Source organism: Poecile atricapillus, chromosome 3 (genome assembly GCF_030490865.1).
Source record: "Poecile atricapillus isolate bPoeAtr1 chromosome 3, bPoeAtr1.hap1, whole genome shotgun sequence".
NCBI classification, from domain to species: Eukaryota; Metazoa; Chordata; class Aves; order Passeriformes; family Paridae; genus Poecile; species Poecile atricapillus.
Window position 1 is genome coordinate 81,780,226 of NC_081251.1, and position 25,843 is coordinate 81,806,068.

The 25,843-nt window shown below is 36.1% G+C and overlaps 1 protein-coding gene across 2 annotated transcripts in view; it reads left to right on the forward strand.

Moving 5' to 3' along the window:
• SMYD3 (SET and MYND domain containing 3) overlaps positions 1-25,843 on the forward strand; it is a 409,715-nt gene that overhangs the window by 335,512 nt on the left and 48,360 nt on the right. For both annotated transcript variants that reach the window (XM_058836536.1, XM_058836537.1), the window contains 2 exons: positions 5,106-5,216; positions 24,716-24,803. In XM_058836536.1, coding sequence (XP_058692519.1) covers positions 5,106-5,216; positions 24,716-24,803 — 199 coding nt within the window. The remainder of the gene's footprint in view (positions 1-5,105; positions 5,217-24,715; positions 24,804-25,843) is intronic.

The following is a 25,843-nucleotide window of genomic DNA, read 5'->3' on the forward strand; positions in this document are numbered from 1 at the left end:
TGAGCTGAGTTTTAGTGATAGCCAGGTATTGAATTTAAAAACATATGTACATGAAACTGTATCATCTATTGTGAGGTGAGTTTTAACTTCTATTATGGTGTCATGATTTGAGTTAATGGGAGAGTAGATACATGTTAGGGAGGAGACTAATTGGGTTTTCTGAATAAATTGGGTGATCTGAGATGGTAAGATGATCATTATTTCAAGTCATGAGGCAACAAGAAAATTACAATCACTAGAAATTTTGTTTTCCTGTTCAAACTTACACTGGATGCAGACATCCAGAATGAGACCCTCTAGTTAATAATTAATAGAAAAGAAGCACTAAGATGTATCAGAAATAAGAAATTAAGTAGCAGGGTAAGCTCACATTAGTAGAAGAGGACTATGGCTTTTCCATCCATACAGGAACATATTTATGCAAATTTGTAGCACTTTCTGTCGAAGCACACTACAGCAGTTTACTCACGCTAAGGAGCTGTCGACCATAACAACTTGCAGGGAATTATAAGGGAACAGAGAGACATGGGGAGCTGGGATGACTGGCTGTAGTGGTCATCTCAGCATTCTGAACTTTGCTTCCAACATCTCAGAACTAATTAAAACAACTTTTTGCCCTTCAAGATAATTACAGAATTACAGAATGTTTAGAGATGGAAGGGACCTCAGAGATCATCTTGTCCTCTGCTGTGGGCAGAGGCACCTTTCACTAGACCAGGTTGCTCAAAGCTCCATCCAACCCAGCCCTGAACTCTACTAGGGATGGAGCCTCCACAACTTCTCTGCAATGCTGACCATTACAGTCCTGGTAACTTTAGGTGATGTTAATTTGACAGCGTACAAAGATTTCCTTTACTTGCAGTTCTTTGCAATAATTAAATGTAAGTGTTGCAAAGAAAGGTGAGATATGGGGAAGGATTATAAAAAAGCTAAAATAATTTGTCTAGAGATCACAAGGGCTCCTTTACTGACAAGGTAGCCTATCAGCTAGTTTTTTTAAAAAGACAAGCAGTCTACTCTGAAGAGATCTTCATCATTCCCCTACCCTTAAGTAACCACTTCAAACAGCATCAAGATGTGCACTATAATTTCAATTGACTTTTTGTTAGTTGCTGATTCTACCTGGTGTTTTGCAGGCAGGCATAAGATGATTTCGCCTCCTCTCCAATCAGAAGTTGTATGGCTTCAAATCAGTTAGTCTTGCTGGGAGACAGAATGGATTAGTTGAGGTGCTGTTCTGCTCCAAAATGGGTGCTTTGCTTCTCATCAGCTTCAGAGTTCAGTTAGAGCAAATTTTTATCTTTCTTCAGAATATGACATAACTGACTGTACCTTACAGAGCAACAATTTTTTTTTTAATTGATACTGAAAATAAATAATGACTTCAGATGATGAGCAAATAAATCTATTTTCATGATAGATTTCAACCAAGTTTCTGTTATTGTCATTCTGTGAGAAGTTTTGTATCTGTGTGTCCTTGACACATTATATTTTGTCCCATTAAAGTTTTTAGAAACAAATTTTTCCTTGAATTAGAAGGCATTTTGATCTTATATGCCAAAACAGAAAGAGTGCAGAGTGTTACGCATTTCTATAACTTTGTCTCAGGAACAGATTTTTGTACACAACCCTCCCTAAGATTCTGAGAGCCATGATTGCAAATCCAAGAAGATTCCCTTTTTTTCTCCCTGCCATTTGCATTGAAGTAGTTGATTTTAAATTTTTACAGAATTTCTGTGTATAAATTTTGCGGCTTATATTCTATTACCAAAAAAACCCCTAAAAACCAAACACAAAATAATCCCAGGATAACAAAACCCCACATAAATTAAGTCCACTGCATCATGGCAGTACTGGAAAATTGTGTCTACCTGTTAGCAGATGAGGAACATGAGAAACCAACCACCATATCCATGATTAAAGAATTTCTGTGTCAGATGAAGAAGCAGGGCTCAGACCGTGATGTATTTCTAAGGAGAAAGCCTTAATAGTCAATAAGTCTGTTAAATAATTCCTTGCTTTGCCTTCATAAAGGCAATATATTTTTTAATATATATTCTCCAGTTCAGGGGGAAAAGATTTACTGCATTCTTTATAAACAATGCAATAAAGAGGCAAGCTTTGGTCAGTTAAGTAATGTTTTAATTAGTAGCATACATCCCACATGCAAATACCATTAAGACAATCTTTGATAAATGGGCGTATTTCTCAAAAATGTACAAGTTAAATGAGCCTTGCATTTAATGAAGTGATCCAAAATTAAAGCAAGGGTAAGAGAGAGACCTGAATACAGAAAATTTGTGTTTAAAGAATTAAATTATAAGTATAGGCGCAGTCAGAGTTAGGTTGATCATGTTTCTAAATATTCTAATTATATTTTGCCACTCAGTCTGCCAGATACACACATTTTTTCACTCAGAGATTTCTGCTGGCATGGCTGGGAATTTGAACTTGGGCGAGAGAGACCCCAAGTTGTTAAAATGCTAGAAGGAGAGATCAATGTGATGAAGCCTCTTCTCCTTCTCTGACCAGTCATATATTTTAATCCAGAGCATGTTGTTATGTTTACGGTAACCTCTGGAAAAGAAATGTCTTTTTTTGAAACTTCTTCCTACCCCCCAAGGTTTCTGCAACATAAATGAAAAAAAGGGGGAAAAAGCTATAAATATAAAGACAGAAAGGGATGAAGTCTGTAGGCTAGATAGGTAAGGTATATTCAATGTTGGCTCTATGTGTTTGTTTTGCAGTATTAGAACTGAACCCTGCCTGATGATGATTTCAACAGTAATGACAGGGTTTAACCATTGTCTTAAGTATTTTGGCAAAGAATAGACTAATCTCACGTGAATTATTTTTCCCAGAACATTTCTACTGTCTTGCACTGTGTCTGAACTTGATTAAATCCTTTTTACTGCTGGATGCCACCTGAACCTAAAGCCCAGCAGGACAAGAGTCAAAACCAGAGATGTTTATGCAGAGGACAAGAGACAGGGAACAGCCAGTGTGCGGAATGACTTTGACAGAAAACACTTGTGAGTTGCAAAGAGACATGAAGATCAGGAGGCTTTTAATGAGAGAGGGAAATTTGGTTTAGAATGTCTGAAGGATGAGGTTAGGACTGCAGTTTGGATGGAAAATGCTTTGTGGGAAGGAAGGGAGACATATCTTTCTTACCGCACCAAGGAGGGTGCAGATTAGGCCAGCTGTGGAAAGAAGTGAGGACAAAGCTGGTGTCACTGAAGATGTTTGAGAAATCAAAGTAGGGCAATAAGGACTGTTAACTTTGGAAAGCAAGTGAACACAGTGGGGAAAGGTGTAAGATAAGACTGAAGGACAGGTCTGAGACTGTTCTGAGACAGGGATGAAATCTTCCCTTTGTACCAAACGTGGCTATGTAAGGAGCTAGAATTTATGGCTAGAAAACAGGTTTAGATAATCAGATGTTGAGAATAAGACAGGAAAATTATACTCATATTGAGGGGAAGAGAAGAGAAAGAATAAGAGGAATATTGGATATAATGGGGCAGAAGAGACAAAGCTTGGAAGAAAAGTATGGTGAATAAATAAACAGGACAATTTCCATTCATTCACTGCAGAAAGATCAGAGGGAAGCCTATGGCTCCCATGTAAAATATTAGTACAGACTGTTCTGCTCTAAGCCTGTAGTGGTGAAACTAATCCTCTCTTGGCTCAGACATGCACAAGCTGGGACAGAACAACATAATATAGAATTCTAAACCTAACAAAGTTCTCACACTTTCTAGCTTATGATTAATTGTATAATTTTAATTTGTCTCATTAATTATACAATTAAGCTTCAATTATGAGGCCATATTTATTTTAAATGCTTGAATTTGCTATCTCAGCAGACTTCTTTTAACATAGTCCTCCTTCAATATGTAATCAAATTACACTGTAATAATAAATGAAAAAAATGAAAAAAAAATTGTTTTAGTTGATTATTAATTGCTCATTCAATTAGAATGCTCACTAATTTGCAAAATGCAGGTTCTGACAATGGATTTCATGGTCATTACTAAAATTGGTCAGGTTTTCCTGTAATTTCTTTGAATGGACTCTCATGATTTCACTGAAAACCATGTGATTTCTCCCAATTATTTGAAGTGTCTAGGCTCAGGATGAAATAATGTGACCTGATTTTTTTCAGCTCTGACCTCTCTGGAGTGTTTCAAAGTGTGTTGGGCGTATAGTGTAATCACTTAATAGCATGTGTGACTGTAGCTCGTCTGAACTGAGCTGGCTTTTTGTTATGTTCTTTTCCTTATCATTAATTTGTGCCTGTGCAGCACTTAAAACATTTCAAGAACTCTAAAAATGGTTAGTCCTGTAAAATTCTTTCTGGCAGGCATCAAAGTGAACAAACTACAGACTTCTCTGTAGTTCATTGGAATTCACTCTGTACAGTGTAAGAACTTGAAAATGGCACAAATATAGGCACACATTTTCTTTTATAATTTCAATAAATCTTCTTGTCAATAGTTTCAACAAGGTAGACTGCAATGCTTTTGTGCTTCCTTGGTCACAAGGGAAACATCACAGACATAATGAAAATGGATGTCATAAGAGGAATTATCCTCAGGCTCAAACATATATTTGCAAGAAAGTAAAGACTTCCCTGAGAAAAAAATTTTGGAGATAGTTGGATAGTGTATAACAGTAGTGATAAATACACACTTAAGCTCTGGAGCTAGACAGAAAATGAGATTTAATGCACAAGGAATTCAGATAATTTATGCAGAGTTTCTTTGCTATCTTTTCTTACTCTCCTTTTATTTTTCTTCCAAATTATGATTAAAAGTTGAAATAGTGATAATTTTGGGTGGAATTAATAATTTTAAACAATATTGATCTTGAAATGTGAAAAGGTGTTCTTCCATAGAAATTATTTTCTCTTTTTTTCACCTTCTGTAAAAGTAGTCAATTTCTTCTAGAAAATAATCTGTTAGCATTTTATTTTATGCTGGGGAAAATTTTGTATCAGAAAAGTGTTGCCTCTGCTAATACATATATATCCTAATACAGAATATGGATTTTTTGTAAAATATGCCAACTATTTTTATTTTTTTTTTATGTACTGCATACAGCTCACCATCAGCTATGTTGAATCACTGATGCCTACCAGGGAACGCCAAAAGCAGCTGGTGCGCCAGTATTGCTTTGAATGTGATTGTCTACTCTGCCAGAATCAAGAGAAGGTAGGCTGAGAAAAGAAATTCCTTGCCAGTGAAACAGAATTTTCCAAGGCCCATCAGCAGCTTTCCTTCCTTATTGTAATACTTATCTTTTGCTTCTAATTGTATGGCCAGAATAGGGGAGAAAATTGCCTCTGCCCTCATTGTGGGTTTTGTTACTATGAAAGACAACTCTGAATGAAAGAAAAGCAGGAAATATTAGCATTTTTCTATTCAAAAGAATAATCTTGGAACTTCAACTGAAGCAACAGGAAGGGTGTGCTTATCCTCAAAATAATGTTCAATTGATTTTGCCAAACACCTGCATCAGTTATTTTCAAGAACTACCAAGCTTGTTCAGCAGTTGTTATAGAGAATGGTGAACATCCTTGGGTGACTTCGTGGTTTTTATGCTTATTTACATCACAAGTTCTTGGAGTAGCAGGTCAGTGGTTGTGGTACATAAACTTTTGTTCACTGCAATCTCTTACTAGGGTTCAACCTAGCTTGATTTGATTATATTCTGGTTTGCTTCATATTTATACAACCTTGACACAACAAATTTGTTGATGAGAGATTAAATGGAATAGGCAAAATGAGGCTTGCTTCATAGCAGTTTATGCACTAAGTCTCTTTTTGTTATATACAGTTGTTCTTATTTTCACAAATGCCTGTTTGGAGTGAGTCAAGTGCCATAGCTAAATGTGTTCCTGCAAGATTAGAAACAGTAAGAAAGGTATTGATGAAAATGTAATTCCAAGCATAATATGATTTATGAATAATTGCTGCACAGAGGAAAAAAACAGAAGAAGAAAAAGAAACCCCCAAAGTTTAAACTGTAACACATGCTTTGATTCATCAGTAGGCAGTTCAAAAAAGAGAACACAGAAAATTTCAGGCTTATGACATAATGTTAAATTACTTCCTGTCCGTGTTGGCATTCTGTGCCTGACAAAAGCTGCTGCAATTCTACTCAGAGGCAGTGAAGACCTCTTTTTGTCTTTCTTTTAAGGATGATCACTCAAGTGCCGTGAAATCTTGGATTAGTTTTGGGTAAATGACATCCTCACAGATGCAATGATGATTAAGAAAAATAAGCAGGCTAAAGAGTCTTCAAGGATCACTTAACAGTTTGTGAAAGGGTAGGCAAGAGGTGTAAAAAACATTCAGCATGTGGAATATTTTAGGAAATAATATCCCCAAGCTGGTTATGTGTCATTGTTAGAATCAACATATAACATCAAAAAATACTTAAGTGAAGTTATATGTGCATATATTCATGAAACCAATACTCTCATACATAGGTTTAAGTTAATTCATTATATTTTTCTTTTTGAAAATATAATTGTCATTTGAGTTCATATTCTATAGATCTTTTTTTTTGGCTCATTCACAAAATTTCCCTGGGAATGATATTGTGAAATGTTTGGAAAGCTCTTTGCGACCACATTCTGAAATTCTGTGGTTGTCTGATTGTTACCATGTAGAGAGGTCTGTGAAGGTCTAGAGGCCTCATGGCAACTTGATCTGTTAATGGCTATAAGGAAGACATCTTTATTCTCAGCTTCATTTTAGGGTGATTATTATCTGCAGCAGTCCTCACAGTATTGTGTTTCATTTCTCTGTGACAACTGAATTTGTAAAATCTCTACAGGAATAGCTTCTTATTTTTTCCATTTATCTCAGTCACTGCTAGTAAGCTGGGAGTCATATAACACTGCAGCTACATCAGGAGGTCATATTTATAGAAATTCTGGGGTTTAAAACTACAAAATGTCTCGATTTAGATGCCTAAAACTGACAAAGTTATTCAAGATATCCCTGCTGAAATATGCCTAATACTGAGTCAAATTTCTAAATCATTTTAGAAATTTTTTTAAAAGAAAAATCTTTGTCAATAGAATAGGCAAGAGCTGTGACTTTGGGTCATCAAGAGTGGCAGAGTCAATATTGTGACTCAATATAGTCAGCTAATAGTAAATTCCCATTTTACAACATTGCTTTGCAGAAAAAAAGTTTAGTCAACAGCAATTCATATCATGTATCTTTCTTATAGGTAAAAAGGCAAATTACAGAAATGCCTTATCCATTCAAGTAAGTTCTTGTGTATTGGGAATTTTTTTCAGTTGCAGTCATCTCATCAGAAAAGCTGGAACCCTTTTTGAAATTGCATTTCTAGACACTTACACAACCATTAATAGAGTTTGTGTTACTCTAGTCTTGTGCAAGCTGATCAGCACATACTAGGGACCAGTGAAATCTCTCAAGATGCTCACATCAATTTATAGTAAAGTTTTAAGTCAAGTGACTTGCACTGTAGTTTTATTCTACATCTTCTGTAATGTTTTAAAAGTGATCCTGCAAATCCCGTGGGAAATGTACATTACAAGTTTATATGAAGAGTCCATAAACCTTATGTTTATTTGTACTTAGTTACATGCATCCTTATTTATTCATATTTATAAAAATGCTTGGCAAGATAATTATCGATGAAATTTATGTTTCCTGTTGTATTTTTTAAAGGCTTGTTCATTTAGTGTTAAATGCCTGAGTGGAAAAGGAAGATAGTATCAAATTTCTGTTCTCAAGTCAGTTACTGACGGCAAGTGACCTTAGTAAATTTGTTATATTCAAGAGTAACCTTTGTGTTTTCTAAGATCCAACACTTATTTTTCATAATTGGTAGGAAGCTACCATTTCAACTGGAGCTCAATAGGTTTTTGACTAGAAAACAGATCTGACTGTCTGTATTGGGGATCATTTTTGTGAATGTTCTATGAAGCTCTGTTTTTTTCACTCTGTACAAATGCAGTGAGAAGACAATTTTTAGGTAATTTATACTTCTGCTGAGTATCCTGGTGCCCAAAGGATAATAAAGACATATGTTATATTTTCTGAGGTCTTTTAGCTTTATGTGATGGATTTGTTTAAATGAGAATAATTCCTTGAAGCAGAATAGTTTGGGGTTTATTTGTGTGCTTTGTGCCTCCCTCATACCAAGAGCAAAGACAAGCAGCTCATTCATACCATCTTCAGTAGAAATCCATGAAAATTGGACTGGATAAAAGAGGTTAAAGGAATGCCTTCAAGTAAATTGCCCACTCTTTAGACAGATAAAGTTTGGTGAGATAAATTATTCTGCTCCATGAAATATATATAAATACAAAATCAAGACTGACATGATTCTATTTCTGTGCTAGCTGACGTGGATAACCAGAGTGCAGTTACAACACTGCCTAGATATATACAGTTCCCTTGCACAATTATCAGGATCGGAGGCTCTAATATGGCAAAGAGTACATTTTCAAGTGTCATGAAGCAGGCTGCAGCCCAACCGCAGGGACCCTCACTGAAGCCAAAGTTACTGAATTTTAGCATCAACTGATAGACACTGGCACTCAGTGTGAGCAGACACAGACCCAGACCAAGGGAAGAGCTCCATGGCTGAGCAATCACAATGGCACTGCATGCAAAATGAGAGGAGATGTTCCTCACTGGTCACTGCTGGTGAAAGGACTTCAGAGTGAATCTTTGCTATACAGTAGTAGTTCTTTATCTTCCTCTCCAACTGTGAGCACAGCCATGGAATAATCTAGGTGCATAGCTGCTATGCAATAGCTGAGCTGGGGATCTTAAATAATTTTTGGTGCCTGAGCCTCAATGTGAGCTGCATTTTAATTCTAAGGATATATTATAATGCTGGCCAATATCTTTTATCAGCTGGTTGAGCAGCCTGGCGAGTACAAATTCACCACTGTAAGCTGGTTAAGATAAGATGGAGGTGAAACTTTTGCTGGTTCATTTCCTGACAAATTAAATGGCACTAACTACAAGTCTAATCAAGATTTTTGTCCAAACTTAGAAAAAAAGAAATCAGGAACTAAAAGAGGGGGGAAAAAATATGTCTTCCTAAAAGTCACTCATAGGATACTTCCTGTCTGTCAATACTTCAAGTTATAGCTACTGTATTGTCTTCAGTTCAATGTGTCTTTGATAGCTTTACACATTATTCTTTGCTCCATTTTAAGATCAATCTCCACTGTGATTCGGGAATGTGTGCCAAGCTGAACTCTTGGCAACATATTACTATTCCAGCACAAAAAAGCCCCTTACATTAATTATAATTAAAGATGGGTTTACATTGATGACAAACATTTTAAATGAGGAACAGTTTTTTCCACAGTCATGAGCCAGAGAATTGTTCATGTTGTGTATTTTCAGCCAAGGATTTCAGGGACATTTGTGCTTATAGAATGGCTTTGTTATGAGTCGTCTTTCTCTTTTGGAGCCGGGATTTAATATTTCAGTCTAGCTTAGTTTTTGGAAAGCTTTTATTTATTACAAGGTCAAAAGCAATGGACTTGACTCTGAATCATTTTTATATTTGGCGAGTGTTTGAGAGTTGCCAAAGTTAATAACAGCATAACACCAGTAAGCATGTTATTCCTTATGGTAGAGAACATCACAAGTCCAGTTTCCAATTCAAGGGTTCTCAAAATCAGGTCACCTGAACAGCAGCCAAGCTATCAACCTCTACATAAAAATACCACCTGCAATTCTTTACCTGTTATTGCATATATCCACCAGGTCTGTTATAACCCAGGGCCCCCAAAATAAGTTCCTGAACCTGAACTTTTGACATTATTGTTCTAGCAGAGGGAACAACACAACTGTAGTTTAGAACTTCATCAAACATAAGTAAATTGATCAAATTAGTTGATACAGTATGTGTCTGTGGTTGATTTGCCTCACCAGGTTTCCTGAAAGACACTTGAACATGGGCAAAGATATATTATACAACATTTTCACCTTTGATCTTCGTGCTTGCTCTCAGCAATACCTTTGAAGAATATGTGCTTAAATTACAGAGGCATTGCTACATGAAGAGTATTATTATTGACTGTTGTTTTTAATTAGGATGTAAAGGTTTCATGCAAGATCACGGTACTGGTGTTAGTACAAAAATGTCACCCCTCCCTCAGGGATCACATATTTAGGACACAGGAAACACAAAATTATGTGTTAAGAAGTGCCTTTTTAAATTGCTGAATTGTCAAGTTCCATGAGTTTGTGTCCCAGTTTTCCTAATATTTATTTATTTTTAGACATTTACATTCTCACTGAGTTTCCCAAGGACAATATGAAAGATGAGACCTCCAAATTAATTCAAAAGATGAAACCTGGGAAGCAAGGATTAAATAAGATTGTTGAAAACATGTCTCTTTATACAGCTAACTGAACATAAATCACTGTGATCAAAGCAAAGAAAAAACTAGCAGCATCTGTTTCTCTAGTCATGATTCTAAAAAACTTGCTAAGTACCAACATACTTAACAGTCTGTTAAAAAAAAAAATTATTAGGATTGTGTTCTGAAAGAATGCTGGCTGAGTTAATTTTTTATCAAAATACAGAGTTTGCAATTGTTATTTGTAGAATTTGTTTGTTCCTCATCCATTTTACTGTTTTGCCACTAGAATTGCCTTTGAAACAAACTACAGTGTGACACCAAGCCAGAGATCAGTCATGTTTCACCCACCTACTCATCCAGCCCAACATCAGTATTACCAGTGCCCACAAAAGTCAGTGGCAGTAAATGGAGCCCTCTGGGGCACGACGCTGTTTCTCTCCATAGGTGGCTGGCTATTTCTTCCCTCTGGCAAAGCATTTGGTAGTGACATAAACCCTGGATTAATTCCTGAAATCCAGCAGCCAGACTAACACTCTTCTGTTTCTTTCAGAGGATCTTACCCTCTTGGGATGGGTTTCCAAACAGCCAAGGACAGAGTAAAAAACAAGGCAGCCGCTTCTAATTTCTGGGATCTCTTGTTCACTAACAAAGGCATCATGTCTTCAGCTTCTTAATGTTTCTTACATGACTTCTGAGGCTCCTTCCATCTTTCAACATTGTCGGGTTTTTTCCACAAAAGTGCAGTCCAAAGACACTGACAAATGCCCTGTGATCATTTTTCCATGACAGCTTGCCTATCCCAGTTGCTTTGGGACTGCCTCAGCGTGCTCTGGTCACCACTTGGCAGCATCCAGCTGGAGCTCACTTGGGTTGTCAAGGTCATGGAAAAGATCTGGCTGTTCTTATAAAAAGACATGGGTTGAAAGATATATGTAAATTCTTTGCCTTTTCAGGAGATCCTTAATAAGGCAACCTGTATCAATTTGGTCCATTGAGTTCATATTTAAAGCAAACACAGAAGGTGGGAGTGTGGCACCCTCCTGGGAGTCCGGCTTTATGCTCATCTGAGGGGAGCAGAATCCCATTCCTTTCAGACCCAGCCATTTCATAGGGAACTTAAATCTCCTGGCAGATGTTTTAAGAAGAAACTTTTTTTTTGCCAAGGGAAGAGAGTGCATTCTCATCACTTTTTTTGGCTGTTGCAGCTACATTGAAGTGCCTGGATCCTTCTGGATCAATTCTTTCAGGATGTCCAGCTTCTTTGGGAATGTTAGAACTACCTATTACTAGGATTTATTTTTCCAGATGTTGTCATTCCTATAGCAGTCACTATTTGGTCTTTGCTGAATGACAAGCTGAAATAAGAAAAATCTTACTCTGGATTAGCAATCTAAAATAGACATAAAATATTCAGAAAAAAACTCCAGCAGTAATTTAAATATAAGGCAAGATCAGACAAATCACTTTCCAAACACCTTCCTGTGATGATTTTGGAGAGACTGTTTTTTCGTAAACAGCTAGTTTATGAAAGCTAACCATTGCATTATCTGAGCTTGAATCTCAGATTGTAGGAATCTGAGGTTCCTACAAGGTCTTGTATGTTTCAGCCTGTCAAGGTGGTTTCTAATAACAGTTGTACCTTAGGGAAAAAATCTTGATTTTGCATGCATTTTCTTGATCTGTTTATCAGTCACTTTTTTCTATTTTGCAGTGTGTTCAATCTTTTAAAATCCCACTAATTAGGTAATTTGATTGAAATATGATAGGATGCAATTCAGATTCCTTAAATCATTAAAAAAAAACAAAAAGGATGTTGCAACTTTAAGCTGCAGATCTCTGGACTGACTGAGTTTCAATTTTCTCGATACAAAAATCTCTCTGGTTGAAAGTCATCCACTTTGGACAAAATAATATCTACATCAGAGCCAGAATGACATTTTTTCCTAGGTATTAGAGCAGACCCTGTGGGGTAAGGGAACCCCACAACTCTCTTAGTGCTTCAGACAATGGGTGAAGTTCAGGTGAGTCCAGGATGTGCACTGTACCTGTCTTCTATATTCGTCTTCCAAAGCAGCTAGAGATAGGAGTTTGGATCTTTTTCTTTCCACCTGTACATGTTAATGAGCTATGAATTTTAAAGAAAAAGTAGAAGAATGTGAGTGGAAATACCTTTATATCATTGGTTCTCTGTATGTAAGCTAAATCCTTTCTGACAGTAAAGCAATTTATCATTTACCTTTAAAGACTGAAACCAGGACAGCAAAATTATATGGGCTGACCATAAAGTCAGCCCTTGCAGGCATGCTGTATATTTTGAATGCTCCTTTATTGTTTTATCTGGTCTTAGACTCTCAGCTTTTGGGATAAACACTGTTTTTACTCTGTGCAGTCTAAAAACCATCAAAACAGTGTAGCTGTGATTCTGCTACTGCCAGTTTTATAAATAATAGCAACAGGAAAGTCAACAAACAATCTGAAATCACACCAGCATGGAGGAAGGAAAGAAGGTGGAAAAGTACTCTTTATGAGCAAATTACTTAAAATAGGACACAATTTTATTAGCTCACAGAATTTTTTTGCAAAATGCCATCTTCAAGTAATTTCAGCTTAAGTTTTTGTCATTTTTAACTCATTCCTTGTTGAAGACATTGCCTTGAAGACATCACCCAATACTAATGCATAGGAACCTTTTTCATACTGAATAAATGTTTTCAACTATGGTTCTTGTGATTCTCCTTCATACCAGTGCATTCTGTGTCTTTCTCTTCAGATTCTGAATATGCTTTCTGCATACTCCAAATTTCTGGTTCTTAACACCATCCTGATTGTATACTATATACTTTATGATGCTCAAAAATTTGTCTTTTGTTTCATTTTTCTTAGTCAAAAAAAATTGTCCTGATAAATCTTACCTTTCTTACAGTTTATTTTTTTTCTGAGATCACTTACTGCCAATACAATGCTCGGGAATTACTAGAAATAAATACTGCAAATACAGTAGGTGTAAAGATGTAAAGTAGCTTCATTGCACTGCCTGTTGTCCTAGTTTTCTGAAAATTCCAGTCAGAGGAGAGGAATAATGACTGGTTGTGTTAAGCAGGTTTTGCACATTGAGCCCATAAGTATGAACGTGGTTTTGCCTTATATGGGTCAATAACGGCTTTTAAAAGTCTGGGAAAAATTTAATCTAGTAGTCCTGATTTTAATCTGGTAATTTGCCCATCATTAAATCTATGAACTAAACTATTCTTTCTCTTGTAAGAACAGCATATTCTGTTAACCATTTAACTGTGATTGCTTTTTGTGGTGGTCATGTACCTACACTGGTCAAACACAGCTCTGAATGGGAAAAGCAGTATTGTATGCATATGTACGTGCAGAGGTACATACATGGAACATGCAAGGACAGTTTTAAAGATTTTTCTATTTAATGAACAATATATTCCACATCCAGTACATGGTGGGGGTTGTTTGCTTTTGCTGCTATTTGTTTTGTGACCTTTGTTAAGTCAAATGAAGCCCTATTTCATGGCTCCCTCCATAAATTAGATACTGAAATGCCCCTTATACAAGTAACATTAAAAAAGATGAGTTATTCTTTAGTATATCTCACTATGAAACTTAATAGAAAGACTCACATTGCTATTTCCCATCCCACATTGTGAAAGTGCATCTTTCACTCTAGGCTTATTTAAATTAAGAGAGATAGCTTTCCTGCCAGCTGCCTCTAAACTTTTAGACACTCTTTGCAAGCCAAATTTTATTTTTCAGAGGTTGATTGACTGATTTAGAACTCTGTGGCAAGGTCATCAGGTATCATGACTTCATTCTAATTGCTTTTTGACAGTGTAATAATTCAAAGTTTGAGGTTCTGGCTGAATTCATAGGAAGCACCATAGGCTGAGAAAGACAGAATCACACTCTCTGGTGCCTAAATCAGTTCCAGTCCTTAACTAATATTCTCTGAGGTGTATTAAAGCAAGAATGAGCTCATTTGAATAACAAGAAAGCCTATAATTTTTGAGGCTTTAAAACTGCAGACTAAATGCTTTGGCTTGAAAAATTGCTATGATAAGCAATGTGCCATATCAGCTTCTTGCCATAATTTAATTAATGTCACAACAATGCAATAACTAAAGTTGTAGTTATAAATTTTGTATTTATGAGCTCTGTTCTAAAGCAGGAAGAGAAACTTGTTTGTATGTAAAAGATGGCAGACTTTAGAAGGCTGTATGTACTCCAGCCACAAGAGTTACAGCAGAGGATTGTGTAATTTTTTTGACCCACTGCAGGATATCCTGCTGTTTTCCACAGGATTGCTCAGTGTATTGTATGAAAGTCCTTGATTATACCATAAGCAGTGATTTGAACTGGGGACTGTAGTAAAACAGCGTGTTACAATTCTGTCCAAGATTTATCTGAACACCATCATTAGGAAAAATATGTTGCTGCATCACACTGATTATGGTATGAATCTTTGTCTTAGTGTTGGTATAAACTAAAGCTCCTGCATTTCCTTTGACAATATCTAGACAACAAAACTTTTACCCGCAAAGTATTTCTAGCTTAATGTAAAACTCGCGTCATTCCCATGTACAAAAGAAATTCTTCTGAGCTTTGAGAGCTCTAGATGTGATTCCAGCTACTGCCTAATAATACAGTAGTTTGAATCTATATACATTTTGTCTAGTGGAGAAATATACTGTAAGGTTCTGTAGCTACTACAGTGTATTTGGCTAATGAAGGTGGGGGTCCACATAAAGTGAGGTGCTTCTCCCCTGCCACAAACCCTGACCTGCAAAAGAAATGATAAAAAGCTTTGAGGGTATTTTTTTTGAAGGGCAGCACTCATCCATCTGGCTAGAAAAATATTTTTGAACAGTTTGTTTTCAAGCAATGAGTGAATTACTTAGAGTACATATCAAGACAGAGAAATAGATTACTGGTACTGTGAACTGTTTTGGAAAATTGGAAATCCAGTGTAGATTATGTATCACCAAATTATTTTGTTGCATCAGGTCCCATAAACAGTTGCTTTAAGGTAAGTCAAGATGTCTACTTTCCAGTACATGTTTTGTGATGTAGGCTACCTCTCCTTGCTTTGAGTCACCTTGGCCCATCACCATTGATTGCTGAGGCATGTGAGTACTTCTAACACTGGCAGGCAGCAGGAACCATCTGCATGGTAGCTATCAAAACATTACATAAAGGCCTCCAGGGTCTCATAAGGGTCTTATAACAGTTTCCATGACATTACGACATTTTAGAAAATGTCCTTTTCACTTTGTTTCCTATTTTTTGTGAAAATAACTTAAATGTTTGTATTATTGAATCAGAACAACAGAGTGCTAGAAAGGTGTTGGAAACTGTTTCAACCACTCATTTGCCTTATGGAGTGTTTCTGGCTGCTTCCTTTAAGCCCTGGAAGAACCTTTACTGTTTAAATTAATGTTAGGGAATAGTCAATAATAATTCTCCAAAGAAGTTCTTGAAATAACTAAAACACTATACATCATCTTTTCTAAGTATTTGCAAAATTCTTCTTTGGTTATAGCAAACTAATATTAATCTAGCAGTCAAATATGTTGGCAAAATTCTAGAGGAGGAAACTCCAGGTATTGTACTCACTCAAGGAGCTGCAGTTGTAAAAAATGAATTCAACCTCCTTTATTCCTGACCTTAAAAAACTTGGGAGATTGTGGATTTGAGTATTGATGCTAAATATTCAAGAAGCATACTAGTGAGTTAGGCAACCAGTTTTTATCAGCAGTCTAGGAATTTTGAGATCCAGCAAATATTTTAAGGGGTGGAGTGGATTGATCAACTATGTATGAGCTTAGTCATGTTGCGTGTACTTTTCTAAACAATCAACTTCCTCTATTTCACACCCATTCATTCAGAAAGCATATGCTGAAGTAAATACTATTTTTTTACATTGCAGTGTACATCAAAAACAGAATTACTATCACTACAATTTTATCATGTTGTATCTCATGCATTAAGATATTAAATTGTTTTGATATTAGTGTTCAAATATAATATCTAAATTAATGTCAATATATCTTCAGTGAGAAGCAATAATTCAATGGGCACAAGTTCTTCAGATCACTGAAGTGTACATTGAACTTCATAAGTAACTATGCTTCTACTTAGTGAAGAATTTGGTCATTTGCATAGAAATTAACTTCAATAGGATTTATATATGCTTTTAAACTTAAGCGCGTATTTCAGTGAACTGATGAATGAAGATTGGATTATACGTTGTGAATAACTGAAAATTCTGAGGATTTTGGGCCTACAGATCTCTCCTGAGCCACTAAATGCACTCAGTGGCACTCCATATCTCCACAGGTTGCAGAATTAAGGAGTAAAGAAGATTTGCCTTGTAGCTGTCAGTTTGTGTGCTAAGAGATGCCTAGAGATTGCCTTAACAAATGCATAATGTGTAAGACTGACTGTGAAATACCAGTCTCACTGTTGCTAGGGATTAGGCTGAACAGTATCCTTGCTCAGGTAAATGAACTACACACAGGGTTTATTTTTGTACTGATGATGGAAATTGCAATGGAATTACAAACGTGACAAGAATTTTTGGGTGATCTGGCATAAGGCCCTCTTTCATTCATGTTAAGCTGTAATTTCCTTTGCTTCTCCTCACTTCTGGCTTTTATGAGTTGATAAGTAGTGAACGTCTATTTATTGGTCTTACCACTGTCCGATCAATTTTTATTTCTGCTTGTAACCTATGCAACTTAGCATAGGTTACAATTGTGCAGTCAGCCCTAGACTCCTGACACAGGGAGGTTTATAAAGGCAGTGCTGTTACAAACACAAACTCAGTCCTGTTGCTCATCATCCTGACCAGGGGTAGGCACTGAGGTCTTGCAAAGTGTCAGTCATCCCCAGGGGCCTGAGCTGTGTGTGACAAAGGATAGCCCCTGTGCAATTGTGACTCCAAAAAGAGTAGTAGTATATAAGGGACCTAGTTTAGAAATAAATATGGTAAATGTTTAGGTCAGCAACCAGAATGACCTACACTTAAATGAAATTACTTCAGAATGCATTAACGTGTGCCTTTCATTTGAGGATTCACCAGGTAGCAAGATGTTATGATGTAGTTTAGCTGCTTAGCCCTGTGTATTGATTATATGTTGACAGATTTGTCTTTTGATGCTATCTTGTTTCCTTGCTAAGTAGCCTAGCATCCTTTTATACTTGTTTTTAAGAGAGAAAATTCTGTCTGTAACATTATTTGTTGAGATTTTTATCGCAAAGAGTGGATGTAAAACAGAAAAGTTCTAATAACAACACTTGATCTATGAACATTATTCGGCTTAAAGAATTTCCATTGGGCTCTGATGTTCAAGACTAATAAAAACTTTGAGATTTTTTTGGTGTATTTTCCCTTACTACAGGAATTTATATATATGTGCACTCTAAATATATATACACTCTAAAGGTTGTTCTGACAACACATTTAAATATTACATTGCCATAATAATCAGTTATATATAATGCTTACCAAATAATTCCAAAGTGTGCCCATAATAACCCTCTTTGTACAGTACACAGCATTTTCATTAATTAAGTGGAAGTAATTGCAAAATCATTGGCAATAAAATTAATGGATGACAAAGACTGAGAGAATAATGAACATTTCTGAAAACAGGTAAATAACACAGAATAACTGGAATTGCTGGTAAATTAGACCTATTGAAATATAATGCACCACCACTGCAAAGGTGGAGCACATGTTCTACATCTGAAAGGGGGATCTACAGCTATGATTTATTTCACCAAATCTCAGACAGGATAAATGTGATCACCTGAGCTAGTTGCTCTAGACTTTCTTTATGGATAAAATGGAAAAGAATGAACATACTTTGTCATTCATCTGACATATTTTAGAAGCCTGCTTTAGTGTAATAAAAATTGCACCCAGAGAGTGTTTCTTTAGAAGGGTGGCCCCAAATATCTACATTTGATCAAATGAATCTCAGAGTGGGTGTCTGAACAGAAATGGAAAACATAGTGTTTTCCTCTGGCAAAGAAGGCTAATGTGACCCTTGAATCTATATAACAGGGGAGTCACTAGGAAGAATGATGTCAATTTTCTTCACTATAAAATATTTATGAGATTGCCTGTGCATCATACAGAATAGAGATGCAGTGGTCTTTGAAAAGGCTGTTTAAAAATGTGTGTGTCTTAAAGAATCACAGAAATTAATAGCTGAAATGGGATTGCAGTGAAGAAAAATAGAGTATGACTGACAGAAATACAATTACTATTTTTGGCTGTGCAGAATTGTGGACCTGACACATATCAGACTTGCAGCTGTAGAGGTTAAGAATTGTTTGTCTGTTTGCTCCTCTTACCTAATAGTTTGTCTTAATTAAATCTAAGCTGGATTTATCTATGTCCCATTTAATTTTCTTAAATTTAACTTACTTCTTAAAATAGACTTGCTGGTCTTAATTTTCTCTTTATTGAAATCATCTCATTTTGATAAATTTCGCACAGCTGTTTTTCATGTCACTTTTAAATTTCTGAGTAAATACAGTAATGTTGTTACTAAGTTGGATAATGTTAAGGGAAGGTTATTCATACTGCCCTGTGAAGTTGCTTGTGTTTTTGCATTACTTATATGCAGGGTCTGGGGAAACCTTCATCTTGATCTCAATGCCTAAGTAGAGCAGTTAAATGGGAATGGTGCGAAGAAGTGCTAAATTTTCCAATATTTATATGATTTAGAGTGTTACTAGCCTGTGTAGTTCTTATACACTTCCAGACACCAGAGTCAGTAATCCATGAAGAGCTGGTATTGATTATGTGAGGGAATGCAGCCTGCCTAATACTGAGCAATGTACTGCACAGATTCAATATGGCATCCAGATCTAACATGTCTTATTTTACTCTGAGAATTCAAAAACAAAAAAGTACAAATTCAAATTGTTCAGAAGTTGAAGTTCACCCCCTCCCAATAGCCTTACAGGGAACACAGTGTGTTTTTTGTCTGCAGAGTACCTTTGGAATTGCTGTGTGTCCCAGCCACTCTCTTCAGAAAAACACAAAACTTCTGGTGAGGACAACCTTACATGGGTTGCAAAGGATAGATAAAGGAGAATATGTGAACTTGGCATTATTTTTCATGGAGCAGGGCACAGGAGCTTTTAAAACTTCAGAAATCACATGGAAATCTTGAATTGTGACAGGGCTGTGTGCACTGATAATGTCACATACTTGTAGTTCTTAATGAAGTACATTCACAAGACTGAAGGTGAGTAAATCTCCAACTGAAGCTGTAGGCTTCTGTAAACCACAGCCCTCATAATAAGAGATGAGAAATCTTTGATTTTGAGTTTAAACTTTATCCGGAAAATGCTTCATAGAAGATGACCTCAGATATTTTGGGAAAGCACTCAAGTGTGCTTTCTTTTGCTGCGTCTATAGCTGCCTGCACCTGTGATTGCCCAGCAGGCCCTCATGCCCTTTTTTGCTCAGAAAACCTCATGTCAGAAATTTAGTATAGCTGCAATATCACAGCTTGCATATCACATTTTCTCACTGACACTTTTCTTCATCTTTCTGAAAGGGAAACTTCAGAAGATGTGCAGTGTCTTTACTCATTTAATGCTTTTCTTTACTGTCTAGCAATAAGCTACTAAGTTTACTGGAAACAAACACTCAGTAGCTCCTGCACTTTTAAACAGAATCAGAAATAGAAAATCATCATTTATGCTTTCAGAGTATCTGAGATCAGTTCTAAAATGTCGTGCTCAGATTTAAATGTGTATGAGCTCCTCTGTTCTGTTCAGATGCACATCTGTAGTTGCTTACATTTTTAGAAATTTTTAAAAATTTAGCAAATCATAAGCAATGGACAACAATTTCTATGAAATGTTTAGGTATTTGAGATATCCACAGCTTTTAAGGTGTTTAAGTATTACAATTCAGAAAACTTAAAAGTTAAAGCTTCCACCAAGAAAGAGAATACGGTTATCTGCTGCTGTCACACATGATTATTATTATTGTTGTTATAATTATTATTGTTATTGTTATTATTATTATTTAATAGATTTTGTGTTCAGAAAAATCTATTATTATTTACTGTGATTTCTCAATCTTGGAAAAATATAATATTCAATAATATTTCTTGTTAGACCCCTAATTTCTATATATGCAACATGTAAATTATGGTTTATATGTTTTTATCCTTTGTAAAACTGACATTTGCTGGTGGTTACATTGCACTCTTAATCCATTTGTGTATTTAGAAGAGCAGATAGTGGTCAGGAAAAACTTCAATCCTTCTTTTTCACTTATCTAAGGGTAGCCTGGAAGTCTAATACCTGCTTATTTCTGCCTGTGTGGGACTGGATACCTGAATACTGAAAACAGGCATCTAATGAAGATGCCCTTGGACACACTTCAAATAGGAGGAATGGTGGGAAGGAAAAAAAGAAGTATAGGAATTATTTACCACTTGGATTTTCTGGTCACCACTTCTCCCTGCTCTGAAGGGAGGTGAGGAGAGCTTCATGGTTTCCTCTCTGTGGGCAATGTTTGGTTTTTTTCTCTACCTCCACCTATGAGAAGGAGAAAGATGAATGTTGCAGAGAGGACGAAAATCCATGTCTTTATCTATACTGTAACCTAAATGTGTATGGAGAACTAGTCCTTAATCAATCTTTCCAATAGTCAGGAGGGTTTTGGAGGTGCAGTGCACAATGAATGAGCAGTGGAGGGGCTGTGGGAGCACTTTTGGGGAGAGGGCAATGGTACTTACTGGTTAACATGTGCTTGTTTTGGTAAGAGAAATATCTTCTCTCAGAGGACATGCTATCCATGTGGGAATCTTTTAGAAATCAGGATTTTTAATGCTGGGATCACAAAGAACAGTGATCACTAACGATGTGTGTGAAAGCAGTGGTGCCTGAAATTAATGGACAGGGAACACTTTTAGGAAGTATAAGACACAGCAAGTAATTGGGGGAAGAGGAGTGGTGTGAAGGAACAGGAAGGAAAGAGAAGCATTTATCTGTAGATTTGTAGAATTTGTAGATTACACTCCTTTCCAAGGAGAGTTCCTTTAAGGATGGAATGTTTTCAGGAAACTGAAATAGCAGAAAAGATAGGGAGAGAAATAATTCTTAGATAGAAATACTAGAGAATGGAACAGGTGATCATTTTCAAATGCTTATTTCTGTGGTGTTTGATGTCTGTACTTGTTTTAGGAGATGAGGCTTTATAATAAAAATTATAATTATTAAAGTTAAAATAAAACTTCCTATCACTTAAAGCTAGAACTGCAGATCATTTTATAGTTAACCAATCTTCAAACAGGTTACAATCCTCATCAGATACCCTACAGTTTTCTTATTTCTCTCTTTTGTTAATGCTTTGTGAATAGACTATATGGTTTAATTATTTTATGGACCAAAACAAAAATATTTTATTGTTCTGAGAAGGAAATTCTTGTGTTTAGTGTCAGAGTTAGAAATAAGGAAAATAATTAGGCAGAAATTGGCAGCTCTTCCTTCTTTTTCAAAAACCTCTTTTTTTTCTTCAGTTGGTGTTCTTTTCTATAAAAGAAAAAAGTCTGTCTTTATTGTTGGCAGGTCTGCACACCTGGAGGTTTGACTGCGAATGTGTTCTCAAAAGAGATGCTTTGAAAGGGGGTTACTCCATGGAAAGCTGTATCTCCTGTAGCTGTTATTGCCATGCTCTTAGATTGAATTAAACTGTTCGGTATAACATTTAATCATGTCAATTATTTTCATAATTCTGACTCCAAGGCAGCTTTGTGTTTTTAGCTGGCTTAATCATACTGCATGGCCATGATTTTCAAGGTGTTTTCCAAGGGAGGGAAATAACTTACCTGGAGAAAGTTTATTAGGATGCAAGGCAGTGTTCCCAGTGACAACTTCTCCTGGTTGTTTTGCAGCCACTACTTGGCTGCCTGTTTGGAAACAGCCTTCATACCTAGATCTAGACTGTTTAGGAAAGGACAGCTCTCTTTCATATATGGAAATCTGATGAAGAGCAGTAGAAGTGTAAAATGCCAAGCTAGCCATATCTTTCTTTGTTCTTACATCTGCCAATCACTAAAATGCCTCATCTTGAGAACACAGAAAACATCTAATTGAAACCTGTGACTCACAACTTTCCCAGAGCTCCTGCCCAGCTCCTTCCATCCTAAACTCTCATAGAAAAGGGATAAAGACCATGAATCGAGAGAGGACTGGGAGATTATTGGTCCAACAGACATTTCTATTCTCTACCTGGATATGAAGCCGGTGATGACTTAACCCTGTGCACTAGTGTGAAGGTTGGAAACCCCAACCTTGCCCTGCTTTATGCTGCCAATTAAATGCTAGAAGACAACAGTAACTCAAAAAAGCTACATTAGACAGAGAAGGATTAATCCCATCTGAGTGAACACTTTAGTCATTCATCCATCAGTCTTGCTATGTGCAAATTCTTTGGCCTTGCTTCATAGTTGTTTTCCTTCTTTCAGTTATAAATCTCTCTCAATTCCCATTCTTCTGAGGTGTTAGTTGTTAGGCTTAAAACATGTTAGAGAAACACTCTGAATGATACTTGGGCAAGTAAGAAAGATAACTTAAAACATTTTTTCTGGTTTGGTAGCTCCTTAAACGAAGTTTTCACAGACTTCATTATTAGTATCTTATAGGCTGGATATCTTGTTTAGATGAGTCAATGAGAAGCGCTTGAGCCACAAAGGCGTTTTAAAGAGATTGTTTCATGTTAAGAAGCTGTGTTCAGTAGTAGATGTAGTCCATAAAAACCAGCAGAGGTTACATTGGCAGTAAGAGATTCATTGTCCATCTACCGCAAAGCTGGAAGAGGGCTGTGCAGGTTCATTCATGTGTTGATAAAATTTCTGTGGTACAAGCTGGTTTGTCCTAACATTCACCTTATGCCTGCTGGTGGCAAACTCAGCTCTGCACAAAATTATTTCCAGGTGATCATTTTGATCAGGGAATTCATTGTAAGGGAAGTTCATGTTCAAAATTCAGTGGGGTCAGGCCACTCTCCTTGTTAGGCCCTACAGAAGGGTAGGGCAGCTGAGAACAACCTTGATTTATTCTTGATTTAATCATCCAAGGAATTCACAGAGGTCTGCTGTTTCATGAAGCAGATGGAAAGTCAAAACTGCAAATTAAACGTGAAACTGAGTGCTGAATCTCACTAATTTTTTTTTCTGAATTTATGGCAAATGGGGAGCAGTGGAATAAGAAAATGAGGCAATTCTAAGCAGTTACATATTATAAGCTTTTCAGTGGAGGTACTTCCATGATTCCTGGTGAGCATCTGTTGGTTACAAAGTGCTTGGTTAGATTTTAACACACTTCTCTGTTCCTCTGCAGGCCTCTATCCCTGCTGAAGGCTGATCTTTTTAGAACTGAATTTAAAATATTCCTGCAAGACTTTGCACTTCAAAAAAAATCTTAGACAAAGTAGCAGTGCCTTTTATAAGGGGAGAGCGGTAATGAACTGCAGTGTATTACAGGCCAGATTTTTAAAGATATTTAAGTTCTATAGCAATGGAAATTGAAGAGCTAGATGCTTTAGGAAATCCCACAAGATGCTTATTTGCATCTGTAGATGCTTTAATGCATTTGTTCCAAGCAGTTTGCCTAAGGTTCTGTTAGTCACCACTACATAGCTGAAATGGGAAACTTTCTCTTTACTGCTGTAGCCATTTATGACTTTTTCTTCCTTTATGATAAAGCAATGGGAAAATGTAGCTGTTTGTAGAATCCAGTGGACTAGGGAAGAAATAGTAATATTTTACTAAATGAAAGTTTAGCTTTTTTCTGAGTAGTAGACTTCTCCTGAAACCTCATGTTTGTAACTGTAATGGATGAAGCTAAACTCCCACTGTTTATCTTTATAATCATCATGTGATAAATCAGAATTTTTTGCTAAATCCTTTCTACAGTGTGCTAAAGGGAAGTCTTAGGTAGCAGGTCTTTGAAAAAATTTATCTCCTCAATGCATTTCGATAGTAAAACCTGCTTTTATTTCTTTTCTTCTGGTTGATCATAGTTCTTGTTCCAAATTTAATATCTGATTAGAGTGCTTAATGTTTCCAAGTTTGCATTTGTTTTTCTTTATATCATCTCATTTGCTTGCAAAAACAAGGTGAGTATGAATTCCAAGTGACATGGAAGTGTTGACAAGAAATAGCAATACACTCTCTACAAGAAGCTTTTAACAGTGAAATCCTTTTACCCTATTTTTCATCATTACTGCATATTCTCATTTTACTCTTTTTCTCATTATATGCATTTTTTTCCATTAACCAGGATGCTGAGAAATTGGCTGGTGAAGAGCAAGTCTGGAAAGAAGTCAAAGATGCTGTAAATGCAGTGAGATATCCAAAATCAAAAGAAGGTATCCTTTCAGTGACAGGGTATAGTCTGTCATTCAGCTGTGAAAAGATCCCCTTAGTATGCAGTTCATCTCTCGAGATTAAATGTTCTTATATTTACATCATTTTTATTGTAATGTTTTTTTAATCCATTTGATGTTTAAAATGTGTAAAAATCTTCATTAATAATAGAGTCCCTGATTACTTGGAATGGAACTGATTTGTGGCAGTGATAATAACTACCAAGAATGTGAAGGGGTATTTTGGCTCTTATTTAGATTTCCGCTATCACAGCCCACAGTTTCATATAAATCCACTTCTAAATGAAAGAAGGCTTAATTTGGAATGTTGTTAAATTCTTTGTTCCATTACTCTCAGTGTGAATATTTAAAGGTTCTCATTCTTTGCACAGCAATGACAATAACAAGGAAATAATCACAGACAGGTTCACAGCAGACATGATAGCATCATTATAACAAGATTTAATAATATATAATAATAATTGATAATTAAGAAAATTGAATGAAATGATCTTGCACTAATAAACAGAACTGGAGTCTAATGGCTGTCATGTAGATATTCAATCCAATTAAAGAAATTAGTGAACAGCAGCAACCAAGAAAAGATGAGCAGAAGAGAGGTGGAGTTTTTTACTAGAAAACTATGAGTTTATTGATATCTTTCTTATCTTGGTCTATTCAGTGGAATTTCTCTGACTGGGAATTTGCCCTGTTGTAGCAAGATGCCTTACCATTTTCAGAAACATGGGCTTTCTCTCAAGCTAAATGAATTTAATCTTCCATTAGTCCTTTTTGGCAGCATGAAAAGCAAGTTTGCATAGTGATATTCCAGGCTGGAAACAAGTGATCACAATTTATACAGTAACAAAAACCCCAACCCATAACACTGAGTTTGTTTCTTTCTAATCCAGAGAGATTAATTTTTTAACCAAGGGGAAACAATCATCTCACCTTGTTTTAATCTCACATGGTTTCTACTTTGTTTTAAATTCCCTTGTAGTCAATGGATTGAAACAGACAGTACTGAAGTAGATCTTCAGGGC